Genomic DNA, 19,738 nt, shown 5'->3' on the forward strand with positions numbered 1-19,738 from the left:
TTTGGAGAGGCTGGAGCTTTTCTCAACTTGATACACATTCTCTGGACAGTGTATGTATCTATGTGGCTTGTAAATGGCCAGCCATATTGCATTCAGCGAACTAAAGGGATTCCAGCATATGGAATCTAAATGTTCTGCTAAAATAGTTTCTCTGTCATCTAGGAGTATTTGGAAATCAATTAGCAAAATGAAGCAGACCGAATTACTGGTCTAGGGTGTTGGGAAATTACTTAGCTACTAGATTACCAGCTCTAGTATATATACTGTTTAAAGCATTCACTGCTGAGTTTACTATATTGGATGTGGTGATTTCTACTTCTTTTTTCTTTTTTTTTTTTTTTTAAGGGACAGACTTAGAAAATTCTGGGCTGTGTATTGCTCATTCTTCATCTCTGAACCATTCCCACAGCATGCAGTTATTTACACAACAAAATAACTATTTAATCTTTGTATTTAATATCTATTGCAGACATCATGTCAGGTTGGCTTCGGACTATTCTTACTTTCTTTTTATTTTCTAGCTTCCACTATGTAAGTTTGTAGGGTTTTTTTCACTAGTCAGGGCTTCCCCCCCCACCATTTCCCTGTCAACTTTTTACTCCTAGTACCATTTTTGAGATGGGTCTTGAGCAGCATCACTGACTTGTTTCTTTTTGTTTGGACTGAAAATTCCAGATAGGTTTTGTAAAAATTCTAAACTGCTAGTGCATTTGAACCTTGGTGTTCAGTCCATGCAACCTCCCTGACTCTTTTCTGCTGAGGCTAATATCATTTTCTTAGTTTCTGGCCATCCTGTCATTAAACTCCTTGTTCTATAGCAGAGGGAAACCGATTCATCTTTTTTTCTTCATTGGTATGCTGTCACTTTCTCTGCTTTTTCTACATGGTCATATTCTCACATAAGTAATTTTCTTGCTGATTTTTCTGACCTTCACCATCTGTTTTTGGCAGATTTCTACAAACCTTGAGTTTTCTCTATAAATTCTTTCCCTTCTCATGCGTGTTTCTTAATCCCCATCTGTACGTATCCCTGGCTTATTTTCCTGACTTCGGATCCTCTTGTGCATAAGTATATATACAAATAACTCTTGTCACATTCCTACTTGGGTGAGTGTTTTGCAGTTTCTGTTGTGTAGTTTGGGTTTTCCTTCCTCGTTCTGTCATCTCTGTCTCTTCAGTAGGTGGTTCCTTCCTAGGTCCTCATATTTAAAGACAAATACAGGAATGTTTGATTCATTCCTGTCAACTTGCAGCCAAGAAACACCATCATTGATCCTTTGTTTTACTAGACTTTAGTGTCTCTGACAGCTTTTTTTGGGTACAGACTGTCTATTACACCTTCTTGGAAGCAGAACCCACTCTTGCAATGACTGTAAGCCCTGCAACCAGTAATGATGGCTGAGCTGCTCCTGTATGCCCATCTTTTTTCCTAAGTTCTCTGTTGCAGGAGCCTCAGATTTACAGTTGGCTTCTTGAATATGTTAACTGAAATAAGTAGACATTTACACTGTGTAAAGTCTTTATTGTAATTAGATACTCAAAATAATAAACATCTCTGTGCTTCAGTTTGTACATCATTTGTGATCTTTGTTTAGATTTACACTGGGACTTGTAACAGTTAAATTCTCTGAGTTATCTAATCTTCCCTGTGCAGCAAGTGTACCGATTCTGCTCACTCCTCCTTGCCTTTCCCCCGTCCAAAGAGAGCGAGTGTTCCTGTAACTGAACTGTCCCCTGTGTCAAGTATGTTCAGGATAGGCTTCATCAAGTGCTCAGAAGTCCATCACTCAGCAATTTTCTAGTTACCTACCTAAAGGATTCAGACCTGAAGAACTGGTTCGTTCTGGATAGCAACCATTATTTTGTTTGCTTAAATGAATAGTCATCGAGGCTTTTGCTTCACTTTCCCAATTTATTGCTCCCTGTTATTCCTAAGAAATAAAGCTGCAGTATTTTTTCAGAACTCAGAAGTGCTCGTGTTGCACTGTAATCCTCTTCTGTTCTCTTATTTTCTTGTAGTCTGTAAGTCTGTCTGTTTCTTGTTTTATGCTATTGGCCCTTTCCAGATAACACTGTATTACTTCTTGTTTTGTTTGTTGTACTGTGCCTCATGGAAAGACTCTTGTTCCTTGGTCAGTGATGAAGGCTCTTAGGACTATTGTAAATCGACCTCCACCACCACAGTGCTCAGCATTAGTTCAATGAAAAAATGGGAAGGGGAGGAAAAGGGAATTTATTTCATCCATTTGTCTTCCATTAAGGCACTCTTCGCTTTTGTCTTGCTCCCCCCCCCCCCCCCCCCCCGCCCCCATCCTTCAGCAGAAGTTTTTGGGAAAGGGAAGAAAATAATCCAAATTCTTCTTGAAGATGGTTTTGCCATAAAATAAAGGGACCTGCATCTGGTTATTGGTCGGCTGCTGTGATACTTGTGGGAAAGCATGCTGGACTGCACTAGGAAGAGCATGGCTAGCACGTTGTAGGATGTGATCCACCCTCTTTACTCCGTACTGGTGAGACTGTATCTGGAGTGCTGTGTCCAGTTCTGGGCTCCCTAGTTCAAGAAAGTTATGGACTTACTGGAGCGAGTCAAACAAAAAGCCACAAAGATGATTAAAGAACTGCAGCATCTGTCATAGGAGGAGAGGCTGAGAGAGCTGAGGATGTATAGCCTGGAAAAGAGAAGGCTCAGGGGAGATGTCACCAATACAATATATATAGAAATACCCGATGAGAGGATGTAAAGGGGATGGAGCCAGAATCTTCAGTGGTGCCCAGTGAATGGAAGAGGCAATGGGCACATATTAAAATAGAGTACTGGAAAACACATGGTATTCCACCTAAACACAAGAAAACACTTATTTACTGTGAGAATGATCACGTACTGGAACGCGTTGAGCAGAGAAGTTGCATCATCCATGGAGATAATCAAAACCTGACTGGACATGGCCCTGGGCAACCTGCCCTGTTTGAGTAGAGACATTGGACTATATAATCTCAAGAGGACCCTTCCAGCCTCAGTGGTTCTCTGAAAAGATAGTTTATTAAGATTGTGCGTATTGCAGAGTCTGAGAGAGATTGCAGGCTTTCTAAACTAACTTTCTGCAGGTGAGGCAATAGTTGTGGTGCATAACTCTTCATGCTAAAGAGGGAATATTTATCACAGTCCTACATGAGCATCTTGATCATTGGAGTACAGGTTAAATCACAGGCAAAGTAGTAATGGAAATCGCTGCTTCCTACACTTTGCAAATCTCTGCCAAAATACTTGCTTTTTCAGCCAAAATGATTTGGCAAAATTAATACAAGTATGAAAGTAGTTTGGAATGATGGAAACTGTGAGGGATAAATTATTGTCTAGCCCTGAGTAAATTCTGTTCTTCAGGACTTAGGGCAGTACAGTGCAATCTAGCATCGGCTTCTGAATGAATGACTTCACATTAGCAAAGTTGTGACACTTTTCTCTGTATTTATTTCCATTATTTTTCTAAGGGATGCTGTTCAGTAGGTTCTCAGAGTAAAAAAACTAAAACCTAGAAAGCACTTTTTTCCATCTTCATTTGTTAATCTATCAAAGATGAGTACCTATTCTTTTCTGAGTTATGATTACATGTTAAAACAGAAGATTGGAGGCGTTTTGAAAGCAGGCCTGTAATAACTTATGAGTCGCTGCCACCTACTGGTACATTGAAAACTTTGACATGTTCTAAAACTCGATTAAATAAAATTTGGAGAGGAGAGTCTACAGGTTTTTACGGTTGACTCAGAATGAGAGATTCCAATTGCAAAGTAGCAAAGGCTACTAGATTTCTTTTTTTGGAGTAGCTTATAGTCATTATTCTTCATTTAAGAAATGCACCTTTTTTTTTTACTTCCCCATTTATGGTAGAATGTGACATATTCCTGCTGACTTCTAACATTTGAATAAAAAACCAGCTTTTTGTTAATGGAACACTCAGAAGCCACAAAGGCTGTCATGCTTTTGTGGCAAATATTGCAAATACTAGTCCTTGCTAGTTCCTCTCTATAATATATTGTTTATGTACTATTTCAAAATATGTCAATGATGTTTCGTGTGACAGGCAGGGTGTCTTCTAATCTTGGGACTGGTACTAAATACAAAACTTCAACTAGTTTTGCTGAGAAATTTAAATCAGAATGCAATGTTTGACTAGAAATTTTTATTTAAATAAATAAATAAATTCAACCTTGATGTAAAGATTTCCAGACATGAGTAAAATTCTACAGTCTATGATGCAGAGTTCTTCAAATGGTTTCTAATTATTAGAAACCTGCACTCTATTTCTTGTCTTAATTTGTTTAGGTATCTAGACTGAGATCTTTCTATTATGTTTACTTAGTAGGATGTCACTTTATTATGTTTCTTTTGCTTATACAAGTAGTGTTGATCATTTCATTACTACTTGATGCTGTAAATGATGGTAGACATAGCAGAATGGAGGGAGAAGAAGAGAATACTTAATAGTTAACTTGCAAGTATAATAAATGGTCATAGAGTGAACTCAATTATCAGTGGATATAGTAAAGATAAGGGGCATAATCAGGATGAAAATAGCATTGCACATTCAAACCTGCATTGTCAGCCTCCTGCTCTTCCATTGTTTTAGCAGCTGAGGATCCTGTGTGATATTTAATAATTTTGAAATAAATTTGGACAGTTTAGGAGCATTATGAAGAGCCTTTTCATTATGAGATCGTGCATACAGCTCTTAAACTATAAGACTGAGACTTTGCATTCATTATAATTTTGAAAAATAGTAAGACCTTATTTTATTCAACTTGTAGAATGTCAGCTTACCTTTTTGGTGCAGTGATTGCCACAGGTTTTTTTGTATCCAGGTTACCCTATGACAGTAAGTTATTTTGAACATCCAGGTTTAGTACTGTTGTAGGGCAACCTGGCTAAACGAATCTGTGGCAGTCTAGTGTAACATGTGACTAGTCAAGTGGAGTGTATCATAAAAGCATGACCTGAGCTTCAGATCTTGTTTTTAACCTACTGTTCGGTATAAATCAAATCAGTTGTGTATTCATAAAACCCAAAGAATTTGGGACCTGGATTCTGAAGTTGTTTCTTAAACTCATCATAGCAGCTGCTTCTGCCCTTGTGATAGAACTCATTTGAGTTTACATGCACTAGAGGGGTGGAAGTAGGAGAGCTGAGACAATTTCAGTAGGAGAAATCAACTTGAATCTGCTTTTCTGTGAGTTAGACTTGATTCATGGGCAGCTATTGGGAGGTGCTAAAAGAATCGGGTTTTTCAGCCTGTTTGCTCAGGAATGATGCATGTTATTGAAGAATACTTGCTTCAATGATTTCAGTTTGTAGTCAGCTAAATCAGTGGGGTTAACACGTAGTTTAATCCACAGCCCCTTAATAGTGTTTATAGTGGTTTTGGTTAAAATCCTATTTCAATCTATTGAAGATTGACAGGTCTAGTGATCCTAAACCTGGGACACGCTTACTTTGCTAGTTCTGCTCAACTTCTGTACTTGTGCTGGTAGTATAACAGTGATTGGTAAAAACTGCTGCACTGAACTCTGGAGTGCCATTTCCCTTCAAAAGGTATATCGTTGTTGGATCTTGTCACAGCCCAATATAGGGATTTATATACTAAATTATAAATATTATTTCTATTATGTTTTCGTTATTATTCATTAACTATAGTAAGAAGTTTCTCAGAAAAGAAGTGCATCAAACTACTAAATTGTTCATGGCATATTTTATCTATAGGTGGTACTGTTGCCTAAAGCATAATGGAATATATTAGGGACTTATCTGGTGAAATGGATACTGAAAATACACAAGACAGTTTTCACTTAGGAGGATGGTTAGTGATATAAATGTAATGGCTTTTTAATCTTATATAGTGTAATTGCTTTATTTTTCTTACTAAACTGTTAGTAGCAATTATTATTTAAATCTGGGCTTTTGAATACTTTCAGATTTTTCATGTTGTACTAAATAGCCACCAAGATGTAATGTTGAATTATTTCAAAAGGACTTTGGAAGTGAAAAGAGCTTTTTCATATAAAGCATTGTGACTATTTAGACAACTGTCCAGTCTCACACGTGCATTTGTGCATGGATTGTGTATATTGTGAAAGGGCTCAGATTGGCATACAAAAGATTGCTGTTTTCTGAAGGAAGTGGGGTTCACATGGATCATTTCTGCCTTTACTATAGGAGACGTGCAGAAATGTGAGGGGATGAGAAATGGGGTTTGAGAGGTGATAGGTGACTGGACAGGGGCACTCAGGAAAGTGAACATACAATGTAGTGTTGGAATGTAACTAAACTTTTGGGATGGGATGCTGTCAGGAATAAAATGGTTTTACACCAGTGTTGCTCAGTGCTTCTGAGGTTTGCATTAACTTTTCTCTAGGTTAGCAAGTATCCACGTGGCACTCAGTAGTTGCTTCTTTGAAAGATTTAAAGAACTTCTCTAGAAATCCTTCCAGACTGGCTTGCCCTGTCACTGCAGTGACAAAACAGTTGTAAATTGCTCAGACTCAGAAGGATTTTGAAAATTTACTTCTTTTTTTCTGTTTTTAATATTAAAATGATGATACTAAACAACAGATACTTAGTGAGGGGAAAAAAGGTATGTAAATATCTAGATATGGAGAACAAGCAATGCATGGGTTTAGATACCTTGATGCTAATTGCCTTTTTATCTTTATTTGCATTACCACAAAAAGATGGGACACTTTTCCACCCCTTTATCAGTCTCTGGGCCGAAGCTGGATGTGATGTAGATGGTGATAAAAGTTTCACATCAGTGGCTGAATGCAAGCACGGGGCCACAAGTATAACCACGTTATTGTTTCATCCTGTTTTCATAATACAGTCCCATTTTCCTCTTCCAGTGCGTTAACTCTGCTGTGCTAACATTTTATCATTTGTACTCTACGCCCACAGCATCTGAATATGACTTTGTTTGTGGTTCATCAAGGAAAGAAACATTCTAATGGTGAACAGCTGGAGGAATAGTTTTGGAATGAAGAAAGAGGAAAATGAGTGCAATGATGAAAATTCAGAATTGAATATGGAGCTCTATATGGTCTATTGTAAATGTGTCCTTAGGTTCAATTGCCAGTGAAGTGGAATAGTATATTGATGATCTTGCTGTAGGTAGGAAGCAGGATTCTTTCACTATTCTTCATTCCCTTATCTTGGTCGGTGACAGCTAACCATTGTGATGTTTGATACCAAATTCTGGAAGGCATGTCCTCTGAGCAGGGCTGAGGACTTTAGGTTTGTCTAGTTTGGAGGAAAGGAGACTGAGGGGTGACCTCATTGCTCTTCCCAGCTTTCTGAGGAGAGGATGTGGAGAGGGAGATGCTGAGCTCTTTTCCCTGGGATCCAGGGTCAGGACATGTGGGAATGGCTCAACGTTGAGTCAAGGGAGGTTCAGGCTAGATACTAGGAAACATTTCTTTACTGAGAGGGTGGTCAAACACTGGAACAGCCTTCCTAGAGAAGTGGTTGATGCCCCGTGCCTGTCAGTGTTTAAGAGGCGTTTGGACAATGCTCTTAATACCATGCTTTAACTTTTGGGCATCCCTGAAGTGGCCAGGCAGTTGGGCTAGATGATCATTGTAGGTCCCTTCTAACTGGAACTATTCTATTCTAAATTTATTTTTTTAAAAAAAGGAAACCCAACTGGTAACTTTCCTTGGTTCCAGCCAAGTTTATTAGTGGTCTGACAGGGCTCTAGTGATCTTTAAATGTCTTCACTGAACCAGTTGTGCAGCTAATTTAAGCTTAAGAAAGATCAGTTATTTTTTGGTAGAGTACCGAAGTATGTTTTCTTAAAAGCATGCTGCAGCTGTCAGTTCATAACTCAGTGATACTAGGAAAACTGTAATGAATTAACAAAAGTAGCAAGTAAATAGGGTTGGAAATCAGCTAAGACAGTTAACTTTTGGAGCCCAGAATGGCCATACCAGGTCTGATCAAAAGCCTGTCTAGCTCAGTATATTTTCCTCCAACAAGAAAGTCAGTAAGAACAATAGTCATCAGTAGTTGCTTACATGGTTATTCTCATATTTGCTGAGAGCAGTGTGAACAGTTAGTAACTTCCGCAGATTGCTCTGCTAGCATTCAGAAATTAGGGCACAGGGACTTCCTTGGCCAGGGGTGGTATCTGTGCTTAAGAGTCTTTTAGTGAGTTTCTTGTGAGTTGGATAACTAGTAATGAGAATGAATTTATGGTCTTTGTAACTGGATTACATGCATATTACTAATAGCAATGTAAAATTTGCATTTCTGCTTTCAGAGAATGCTCCTTCTGTGCCATAGATGAGAAAACTTGACAAATGCTGGTAAAATAATGGCTATAGGAATTACTTTTGTGCTCAGTTTTGATGGTGGTGTTTTGGTTTTTGTTTTTTTCCAGTTTAGTTGTTCTTGAACTGTCTTCACTTTTGCTTCAGAGAGAACTACATATCTAAATGGGTTTGTTAAGTTGGCAAAGAAGAACAGACAACCTCTGGTGGTATGTATGTTTGCATCCTGATTTATCCACTTTGCTTCTGGCAATCTATGAATGAGATCTACTGCAATGTACCCATGAACCTTCCGTATGAACAGATAAAGTGTTTTCTTTGTTTTGTTTTTTTTAGCACTGTTTGTGTAATGCATCATTTTAATGATTAACCTGTGCAAGTTGAAAGAATTTTTGAGAATCAAAAGCTATGAAAAAGAATTATATGTAATTTTAGTGACTTTTTACCTTTTATTGCCAACACGTTGGACCTTTGATAATTTTCAGAATTTCAAAAAATTATTTTGAATCTTGTTGGAGTGAAATATTGCAAATATGGGGGAGTAGCTTTTATATTAATTATTTTTGATATCTTTCTGTATGTTGTCTGACAGCCTGTTCTTACAGTAGGCTTAGTAGTGCCTCCAGTGTTACTTAATTTGCAGAGTAATAACTTCTGTGATAGCAGGTGTGGAAATACTTCAAATCACCAGGTGATTTCAGAAGAATAAAAACTCCTCCTTGGATTTGAATTAAAAGGGTAATTGCTCCCTATGATTTTCCTCAGAGCAGCAAAACAAATGGGAGTGTAGAGAAGTATTTTTTCATAGGAGATGTGAATCTTGGAAAAAACCTGTGCACATAGAAAAAAGCAGTGCATTTTTAAAGTTTTGTGTTATATTTGAAACATTTTTGGGGAAAGAATCTATTTTGGTCTTTTTTAGAATGAAAGTGTCTAACCCTGCAAGCTTTTTCTATATACTGAATGTTGAAAGGCAAAAGTTTGGTTTCAGATATTAAAGCACTTTTGTCTCTTTTTGGTTTATTGAACGTAGAAACTTGGAGTACAGCTGAGCTTGGACAGGGTACAAGATCACATATGGGATTTTTCTTTCCCCTTTCAGAGCATTTTTGAGCCCCCGCACACTGGAAAGCCTAGTCAGAAAGGCGGAGAAGGAGGAGACGAGAATATTTTTGTGGCCTTGATGTAAATGCCACGTTTTAAAGAAATTACATCATGAAAATTGCTTTCCATTTCAGTATCTCTAAGGACTGTTAACAGGAGTACCTCCAGACCTAGAAATACTTTGCAGTCTGTTAGTGCTCAAAATATGAGTCAGTTTTATCAGGACACAAGATAAAGAAAACTGCTTCTCGACTAGTTTAACTGAGGAGATTCTGGCATTTTTTTGAAACATGGTTACTGATTTGTTTCATGCATGCCCGTGAGATTGTGGGGAGAGTTGTTGTTGTTGTTTGTCATGTAAGGCGTTGAAGGGATGACAGGTGGGGTGAAGACCTCATCTTTCTCAAGGGAGTAAAATTAGAAGTTATTTTTATTCTCAGCTGCTTGCTTTTCCACCATTTTCCTGTTTGTGTGATCAGAGTGTTGTGGCAAAGGGTGAGGATGCAAAGGGAGATGTGGCAGTATCCCTAGCTGCATATTTGAGCAATTGCAGATTTTGCTAAAAGAATATATATACAGGAGTCTCTGGCAATAGTTGCCCTGGGGTTCATCTGTGCGTGCTGTGGGGAAATGATGAAACAACAATGCTGTTTGTTTTCTCAATTTAAAGTGAATCAGAGCTTGAGCTGACTACTTGGTAATTCTGTAAGCAGTTCTTGGTTTTTGTGTGTGCACACACTTATAGACGTGCAGAGACACACATGAATAGTTCTGCTCTTAGTTTGTATGTGAAAATGTTTGTATGCTGTATCTGAAAAATTTTTACTAGCTGCCTGCTAGCAGCATGCTTGAAGTGTGTGTAAATTTTCTGCGATGTTGCCAGTTCTTCGCGCGGTGAAACAGGGCTATGTGGTGTATGTATTTTAACCTGTCACTAGCAGCCAATTTAGGTTCAGTAATTAGAAATAGTCAGGTAGTTTAGTTTTCACCCCATGGGCATAATACTGGTTATTTAATTTGGGAGGAAGAGTTGTTCTTTCTTTTGATGAGACAGGTGTTTGGATTCAGCAGTCTCTTCTGTACAGTCCTGCGGGTCTGGACTGTGTTACCTTTTTTTATGCCCATCTTAACAAGCTTTCACGTAAGGTTCCATTAGGGTTCTCAGGTGTGAATCTTGCAAAGCATCACTTAGCTGACAAAGTGAGAGGCAGATCCTGTACTAAGACCTTTTATGTAAAGAATGTTAGCAATGGATCATGCCGAACACTGTAACTTCAGTAAGGCTTGTAAACATCCATGGCTGTCTCCTTGTTCACTTAATGAGCCATTTCATTGTAGTTGTAAGAGTCTGTTAATGTATTCCTGTAAGATTTTTACGATGCAAGGGTAGTCTTAGATTTGAGATTATGTGGACTCTGATTCATAATTCAATAAACATAAACTTTAAATATATCATTATGATGTATTAGGTGATAAAATTCTCAGTCATTAAGATAAGAGCGTAACGTGTCATGTTGAAGGTTTAACTGAAGGACTTTGGCAGGTACTGTGTCATTGTGCTAATTGTCATTGGACCATTAATGAAAGGGGAGCTTTAACCTGTTAAACTAGTGGTTAGTGTGGATGCCCAAAATGTGCCAAATACAGTATCTGTGTGAAGCCTGGTTTTGCTGTGTTTGAGAGCAGAATTTGAATTTTAGTTCTGGCTTTTACTTCATTTCAGATAAATACAGAGAATGCTTGTCTCCAAACAGTATCTTCTAAAGGAACAATGAAATCTCTTGTATTGTTGAGGTTTTTAAACTTTATTTATTTATTTGCATGAATAAATTTGCTTTGCAGGAATTCTGTTTTCATCATGTTGTCTCACCATTGCTGGCTGAGGTGAAACTTCCTGTGTCTTGGGGGGAGCATGTATAAAAGGAATGACCTCATGGCCAATGTGATGGTCACCTCCGCCACTCCAGAGGTACAGTTCCTTGTTTTTTGTTAGGTCCTGTATCAAAATGGACATTTTGGCTTATTTCAACTTTCACAGAAGCCCTTTCCACTACTAGTTGTGTCAGTCCTTTTTCTTATGAATGGTGTAGTATTTGGCAACAGAGTACTTCTAGAACACTCCATGGCTGTTGGTGTCCACAGCCAATTTTTTTGTTGTTGTTGATGATGATTACTCATTTAGACTAGTTTTAAATATCATTTTTGACCTGTTACTCTATAACTTATGGCAGCCATTTATCATCAATGAGTTAAGAGCAATGTAGTGTACCATCTAAATGGAGCCAGTGAGAAATATTCCAGCTGATTTTTTTGGAATTTACTAGTCTACTAGTAAGAACATGCTCTGCAAGATTTTGTTCATTTTAACCCTTTGTATCCTTTGGAGACCAGGCAGCTCTGTTGTGCTGTTTCCATAAACTACCTAGTTCCGTGTTGACCTGGTGTGTGCAGCTAACAGCCTTACTTTCATGTACTATTATGATGAGGTATTCTAAATCGGCTACAATAAAGCTTGACCAGTAAAACATACATTTTAAATGTATGATTGGAGGTACTTTTTGCTTTTTAAAAAGGGTAACACTTTGATGAAATTCTTCCCTACTTGAAAAATTCTGCTTCTTAATCTCTTAAGACAGCTGAAGAGCTGCATGAAGCAAGTTTTTCCATCATAGTGGCGCCTTTTGCACACACAACTTGATCCTATTAAAGCATTTGTCCTGATTTTCGTTAAGCAAATCAGCTGTTTCAGTAGTGAGCTGATCTTTAAAAATCTTATAACAAAATAAAAATACATAATACAGCTGTGCCCTGCAGAAGATCATTTTCTCAAACATAGTATAAATGACCTCAGACTAAAAAAAATAGTTTTTCATTCTCTCAAGATGGGGGACATTTTGAATTGGGTATGTAAACACACAGTTTTGAAATTCCTCTTCAAAATAATTTATATTAAAAAAAAAAAAAAAGACTTTCTGACACCGTTTTATCTGTCATAGATCAGAGCATAAGAAGTCTCAGCTGTTTGCAACCCAGGGTCTTCCTGAAGGGAAGGTCCTGTTTGCTACCTCTCAATGTATTTGTTTTCTATAAATTTACCTAGTCCCCTCTTTGAATCTGTGTAATCTTTTAGTTTATACAGAATCCCACAACAAGCTGTTTTTCAGCTTAACTATATGCTGTGTGAAGACCTGTAACCTCTTATCCATTTAAAATCCATCTCTAATTTTAACTGATAACCCCTTCTCCTGGTGTTAGATGAAGCAAAGAGAGACCATTCCTATCTTTCCTCTTGCTTATTTTGTTGGTTATTGTACTTCCTCCCCACAACCCACTACCTCTTTTCTAGGTTGAAGTTTTCTAGCATAGCCAGTCTTTCTTTGTAAAGAAGCCATTCCATACCTATGATCATCCTTGTTGCCTTGTTCTGAAACTTTTCCATTTCTTTGGTAGCCCTTTTAAGATGGAGACTAATACTGCATATGTATTCCAAGTTTGGGTGCATCATGGATTTATAAAGGAGCATATGCATACTCTGTTATGTATTTTCTTTTTTCCTTTTCCAGACTTACCAAATCTTGTGAAGTCCCTTTTCAGTTTTTCATTGCCAGGTTTTTATTTTACCACATTGAATAAATAAAGCAAAGATCCATAGTCATCAACAAATTGTCACCTCATTGTTCACTCTGTTTTCCAGGTTGTTGAATATATAATAATCATCACTTATCTATGCATAATTCTCTGCTGATTCACATGTTCTCAGTGCTTGTAACAACTGTCTTGTAACTAATTATTTATTGTTGGAAGAATAGTCTCTATGGTAGGGCTGCATAGTTTCCTTACTATCTTTGGCGTGAGGAGCCACGTCAAAAATCTTTTGGAAGTCCAACAAGACTGTATTAGTCATGTTCCTTTACCCACATGTCTGTAGATACTGAGGCAGTGTTATACTCTTATCTTCTCTTTCTAAATACTAACTTGGCAATTTCTTGATACAGCATACCAATCTGTGTTTCTACTAATTCCCCTTTATTCTCTTCTTGGGTTTGCCCAGTACAAATTGTCAGGCTTCCTAATCAGTAGTTCCCCAGATATTTTGTAGGGAAAAAAAAAAAAAAATCATCATCTAATTTACCTCTTTCTAGTTCTTTGCTACCAAGTCAGTTTTAAGTGACAAATATATGTCACAGTTAGTTAAGATGCCAGAACATCTCGTTTTGACAACAGTGTTCTTCTAGAAAACAAATAACCTCAGTGAGGTAAGGGCTTAAGATTTTACGTGCATATATTTTTATTCAGTATGTAGTTTTAAGATAAGAAGTAGAAAAATAATGCTATTATTATTAAATCATGTTATTCCTGAAGAAAGGAAAAGGAGTCACAAGTGCCTGCATCTGAGCCCAAGGACAGAAACTTCAAAAGGAAGGCAAGGCACCAGTTTTTAAGGCAGGACACAGTACTAGTCTAAGGTACCCTGGAACTAACATTGGGTTAAATTTCAGGACATGTAAGTTGTTTTTTGTTATAACGTTATGGATAGGGCAGCATGATTTGGATCTACCCACTCTTTACCTTGCTTATTTAATTTAAAAATTTCCATTGAATATGAATCTTCAAAATCCCAACGCGTTTCCTTTTGTGTGACAGCTCTTTTATCTAGTCTCTGATTTTTAAAATGGCCTTCTAAAGCTGGCATTTTCATAGAGCTAAATTTGTATGTCACTATAGTTTTTGCAGAAGAAAGTTAGTTGGAAACATCTGTGAACCGTGCTAAACTAAATTTTATAATTCAGTGTCTGAAACTTTTTGAAGTTCATACGTTTTCTTGTCATTTCTTAGTATTTTTACACATACTTATTTTCTGAATTTGACATGAAATTCTGCAGATAAGCCTGCTATTTTTTCTTTGTAGGGTAGTAGCAGCTCAGATTCTCTGGAAGGGCGAAGTTCAGATTATGCCAATAAAAGCTACGATGCAGTTGTATTTGATGTGTTGAAAGTAACTCCTGAGGAGTTCGCTGTAAGTAGAAATGTTATTTTTGCATTTAAGCTTGTATCACACTCAGGGCTTGCAGGATATTAAAAAATAAATAAAACTTTTTCCTTAAAATAAAAATCTTTTAAATGAACTTCCATTGTTCTTGAAAACAAATTTCTGATTATATAAACTTTAACAAAATAAACATGTTGTGGGATTTAATCATTCAGTACTGACCTGACAGAGCATATTTGTTTTTCTGTGTAAAGCCATTTGAATTTTTTCTAGTGTTTTAGAAGAACCTAGCATAGGTTTAAAGAGGTTAGTTATCCACAGTCTGATTCTTTTTTTTTAACTGAAACCACAAATACTCATCTTTTCTGCCGAAACATCAGCTTCTCAGAAAAATCAGTTTCTTAAAAGCAGGAAAGAAGCTTGTAGAGAGGAAACAATTTGCATTCCTTAATAACAAGTTTTCAGTACTAAACTGAAAGCAGAACTGCAGTTTTGGCAAAAGTCCAACACAGTTCTTGTGCTTGCCCCCTTGTTTTTAATTTATATGTTGTCTTGCTGGGGAGCAGGAGGAAGTGAGAATGAAAGCTACTGAACCTAGTGCAATGTTTTCATTAATGTTCTGGGCATCAAAATGATGTTTCCCTCATTTGGCGTAAGATCGTATAATACCCTTCACAAAAAAGTCCTGGAGATATGCCTACTTTATTCCTGTAAGTTTGTCACTTTGGAACAAATTCTGATGAGTCTTTCTTAACACTAATACGGTGTACACGGATGAGAGCTGTTGTTAGGTAAAAATATAAAACTATTTGGCTGGCAAATCTGCATCAACTCAGTTAAAAAATGGCCTGATGCTTTTGCATCCAAGTTCGGATGATCCATGGCCAAGGACTACATTCAGAAATGAACAGAGCTACAATTTAGACAGGCCTGTAAAATTACACAAAAATAGAGATACCTAATTTCATCAGAGGAGACTGAATATTAAGTCCAAAGATGGCCCAGAACATAATGTGTAGTCTACACCAGCAAAAATGAATTTGTGGTGATCTCAGAACTGTATGTATTAAATGATCAAGTCAAGGTAAGTGCTTGTAACTTAAAACTCATTGGTTTTCTATTATGTTCATAATTCCTACTGCTGTTGGTTTGAGACAGAAGCTTGTTGCTGAGGGTCTTGATTTATGGTACACTTTAAAAACACATACATACACTTGCACATGCACCCTTATGTCATTGTAACATCTTTTAACTCTGAAGGCCAAACTTCTGTAAGTTGCTTTTCTCCCTCCAGTTCCACTTTCCGTCTGTAGCCATGAATAAAGCAAGGAAATGAAAAACCCACCAACCCCCAAAGAAACCAAAAATTGAAATGTGTGTTTGTAGGACTGGCAGTGAGGCTTGAAAAAGATTATATGTAAACCCTAGTGGTAGGGCTGTTTGTTTAGGGTTGGTTTGTTTGTTGATGTTGATTTTAATATGATCACACAAACTTTTAACACCAAGGCTTTCTTAGCCAGAGTAGCTGTTCTCCTTGTGCCACATCAAAACATTTTCATTGGTTTACCCTGATCCTCTCTATTTATTGACAGCTCAAGTAATGTTTACTGCTTCTGTTCCATCCAGAGAAGCAGATAATTTCTTTTTTCAGTAAATAATAGCAACCAGTAAATTATACATACCATTTCTTGTTACTCAAGACTGTAGTAGTTTGAGTGTTTCAGATAACTTGAAACAGTTCAGTTGGGGAGAATGAAAAAAACCCCATAGGTCTGGGTTTACTATGTTAGTACAATTTGGTTACTGGACATTAGGGCAGAGATCTGTAGAAGGTGGGATTGCTGTATTGAATATAAATATTTAGAGAAGGAGAATGGAGCTAAGTTAAGGTCACTTCCCAATTTAGTGTGTTGCGTTCCTTTTTAAAATTTAGAAGCAGCAGAGAAGAAATTCCCTGGTGGTAATCACATATATAACGAAAAGACCAGCAGCTTGTCAATACTACTGAATTTCATTTTCAGCTTTTTGGTGATTTTGATTGAACCCATGTCTTGTTGAAATGATTACCAATTCTTGCTGAAAACTTCCTTATTAATGGCTTATAGTCAACTTTTTGTGCCTCTGCTGTCCATCTTATTAGGACACAATCAAGAAGTTGCAAACAAGCATTTGTGACTGCAGTTTTTCTAGAAGCAGAGCAAGATCTTAATGACATCTGAGTTTGTAAATACCCAAAAGTTACTCAGAAGTATAAATGGCAAAATTGAGTGCTGCTAAGAGTGGTCTGCTAGGGCTTCGTGGCAAAATCTTAGCATAATATACGAGCAAGAGATGGTTAGAGAGTGTAGATTAACCATTTATGGAAGGAATTTTTTTTCATGTCTATCAAATTTTATGGGCCTCATTAACTTTTCTAGGCTCATGTCCAGTAATAGTAGAAACCTTATTAAAACTACATTTAAATAGATAGTTATCATTCTTAATTGGTGGAATCAAATGAGCACTCTGAGAGGGGATTAGCAAGTTTTTGCTGTTTTGGGTTTAGCATTACAAAATGGCCAGTAGAGAAGCTTTGCTGTGGAAAGATCCAAAGAAGTGTCCTTTGACACTTTCTTTTACATGTTTACATAACTTCTAAATATATAATGTTATTCGGTCACTGAAGCAATTCAAGTATCTTATCACTCAGGTGCTAAAAATGTTCTATAAATGCTTTTTTTGAAAATGATTGGCTTGGAAACAGCGTTACAATGTCTTATCAGGACATACTCATCAGTGACTGAAAATCTGTGTATGACCCCTTTAAAGCATATTCCAGTCATAACTAATAAATGCCTCATAATGCTTTATTGCCTTTCAACCCAGCGAATGTAAAATGTATGCTGCTTTCTGTGTGAAAGGCAAATAATTCTTCCTGCCCTTCATTGGCATAACAGAAAGACTCTCAAACACAGGTTTTTCCTCTTAGACTCTTGCAAGTACTGAAAACCTTCACTTAGTTACAGCCAGTAAATGTAGGAGAATATAATGACATATTGCCTCTCAGGATGGTGGAGTTTCTGCTTGTGGTGTGTCAGCCTGGACAGGGGAAGCTAAATTCAGGACTGGTCAGTTCTGGTCTATGGAGAAAGTGTGACTGTATGGTTTGTAGTTACTAAAGGGCAGGTGTAAATACATGATTGTTAGCTCTTTGTATTACCTTATTTAAAATTTTATCTTTATTGCAGAGCCAGATTACATTGATGGATATGCCAGTATTTAAAGCTATACAGCCTGAGGTAGGTTTTCTTAAACTGCTTACATCTTTGGAATTCAGTGCCTGAGGAAATATGGCCATTTAAATAATGCTTTTTCGTTCAAAAATGCTCAACTTCTTGCACTGCATTAATATTCTTCTAGGCTTATTCCTTGTTACCGCTGTGAATCTGTAACCCACCCTGATTTATTTTCATTTGTCATCTATTACCAAAAGAGATGACTGCATTTCTGGAAGTCTTCCTGTCCTGCTTTATGTTGAGTGTTCAGGATAACAAATGTCAAAATTCTCTACTCTCCCTTCTGCTCCTGTTTTCAGTTCACATCTGATTTCAGTGTTTGACCTATGCCTCTAGTCATAACCTGTATTTTAGGCTGCATCAGCCACTTGGTAAAATTTTTAATTTGTACTATCATGTTTAAGATTCAATTCTGAGGGAATAAATCAGCCCAGACCCTTGAGGGGGTACCTGAGTTAAGGTACTAGTGTCCTTTAATTTTTTAACCTTTTAAGAAAGACACAGAAAGAAACTTGAGGCCTGTTGAGAAAAAGCAATCAAAGTTAACATAGACATTTGAAAATCAGAAATAAGAACTTCAGAAATGAAGAATGAAGGTAGTTATCAGATTATGTTAAATTTCCATAAAAGTGATGTTATCTCAGTATTTTGATGAAATAAATTTATTTTCTGCAAAAGGTACAAGAATTGCATGTTTCCAGCTTCAAGTTCTTTAATATAAGAACATGTCCTTAGATCCATTGTGGTTTATTGTCTTCTTGTGCCTATATGGAATATGATGAATACATAAAGGGCAAAAAAGCCCCTATAATATTAGCAAAACTGAGTTTTTGACAACATCAGAAAGGGCAGTCCAGTTTAGAAGGTTCTTAGTAGACGCTCAATCCATCTAACTTGGTCACTAACAAAACAACTCGTCGTATATTACAGTGGTTTAGAGAGATTAGCAGCCTTCTATTTTGAGAAAGTATAGGAAGGAAAATAAAAATTCATCTATCTGGTGTCTGGCCTTCCTACCAGATAAATTAATTTTTTTTTCAAGAACACCAAGACAGTTTTGTAGCTGAAAACACTTTCATGCTTCTGAAATTATGTGTGCTCTCCAGACAGTCAGGGAGTCTCTACTGGGCGGGGGGGAATGACAAGTGAACAATGCAATAAGAAACCAGCAGTACCCATAGAAAAATCTGTTAACACAAAAATATCAGTATTTACAAACAGATACATAGATACTTTTTCATGAGAAAATTTTGTTAAGAAAAACATCCGTTAGAACAAAATGAAGGTTTCACCAAAAGCAGAGGTAGTGTGATACTCTGAGGAGATGAATGAATACAAAATAAAGAACAAAACTATAGATGTTCATATTTAAAGTGAATTTTGCATTTGCTTTAATTGCTATGAAATATCTGTGCCATAGAATTTTATAGCAAAATAAAATGATGATTAGCTGTTCTTCTCTTCCTTTGTCATTGCTTCATTTCGCCTTTCGGAAATGAATTTTCCTAAAGTGCTACTCTGATTGGCAGATAGATGTAACTTAGTGAGAAATGATCAGAAAAAAACCCCTTATGTCATATTTTGAGTTTCTGCTAGAATACAGGTCTGTGTATAAGTAGCAGGTGCCACAAACTTTTAGTTTTTAATTGTATTTTCTGGCTTTCATCTTACTGGAATTACCAATTTAATTGTTTGCCAAAAATAAACAACTATCCTGAAATTTTGCCAACTGTAGGACTAGGTTTTAAAGCAAGATCTAGTCTGTGTGTTTGTCATCTACCTGCCTCTTATTAGGTAAGTTATTAGACTAAGAAGGTTAAAATTTTCTGGTGGGATCAAATATTAATGTATGGTTGGTAATTGTCTGCATTTCTTTGAGGCCTGGTAGCCTTTTAAGTTAAGTTGGTATATTTGTTCTTCTGTGTCCATCAGCTTGGATGCCCTTTGATAAACTACCCCTTTGAGGCCTGCAGGGTTTCACATAGATGACTGCTGGCTCTTGCATTGTTCGTGGGCAGATGGTTGTCTGCCATTTTACACCGAAACTCTACCTTGTCAG

At 36.9% G+C, this 19,738-nt stretch overlaps 1 protein-coding gene across 8 annotated transcripts in view; it reads left to right on the forward strand.

Annotated features, from left to right (window-relative positions):
* The window catches only part of RALGPS1 (Ral GEF with PH domain and SH3 binding motif 1), a 133,909-nt gene that overhangs the window by 10,469 nt on the left and 103,702 nt on the right, over nt 1–19,738 (forward strand). For 7 of the 8 annotated variants that reach the window (XR_012654196.1, XM_075056133.1, XM_075056132.1 and 4 more), the window contains 4 exons: nt 8,421–8,519; nt 11,257–11,383; nt 14,324–14,431; nt 17,632–17,682. Coding sequence is in view for 7 of the 8 variants with exons in the window: in XM_075056133.1 (XP_074912234.1) it covers nt 11,327–11,383; nt 14,324–14,431; nt 17,632–17,682 (216 nt within the window). In the remaining variant the exon portion in view is untranslated. The remainder of the gene's footprint in view (nt 1–8,420; nt 8,520–11,256; nt 11,384–14,323; nt 14,432–17,631; nt 17,683–19,738) is intronic. The other variant, XM_075056137.1, reaches the window with a different exon arrangement.

This window comes from Buteo buteo, chromosome 23 (assembly GCF_964188355.1).
Source record: "Buteo buteo chromosome 23, bButBut1.hap1.1, whole genome shotgun sequence".
Classification (NCBI taxonomy): domain Eukaryota; kingdom Metazoa; phylum Chordata; class Aves; order Accipitriformes; family Accipitridae; genus Buteo; species Buteo buteo.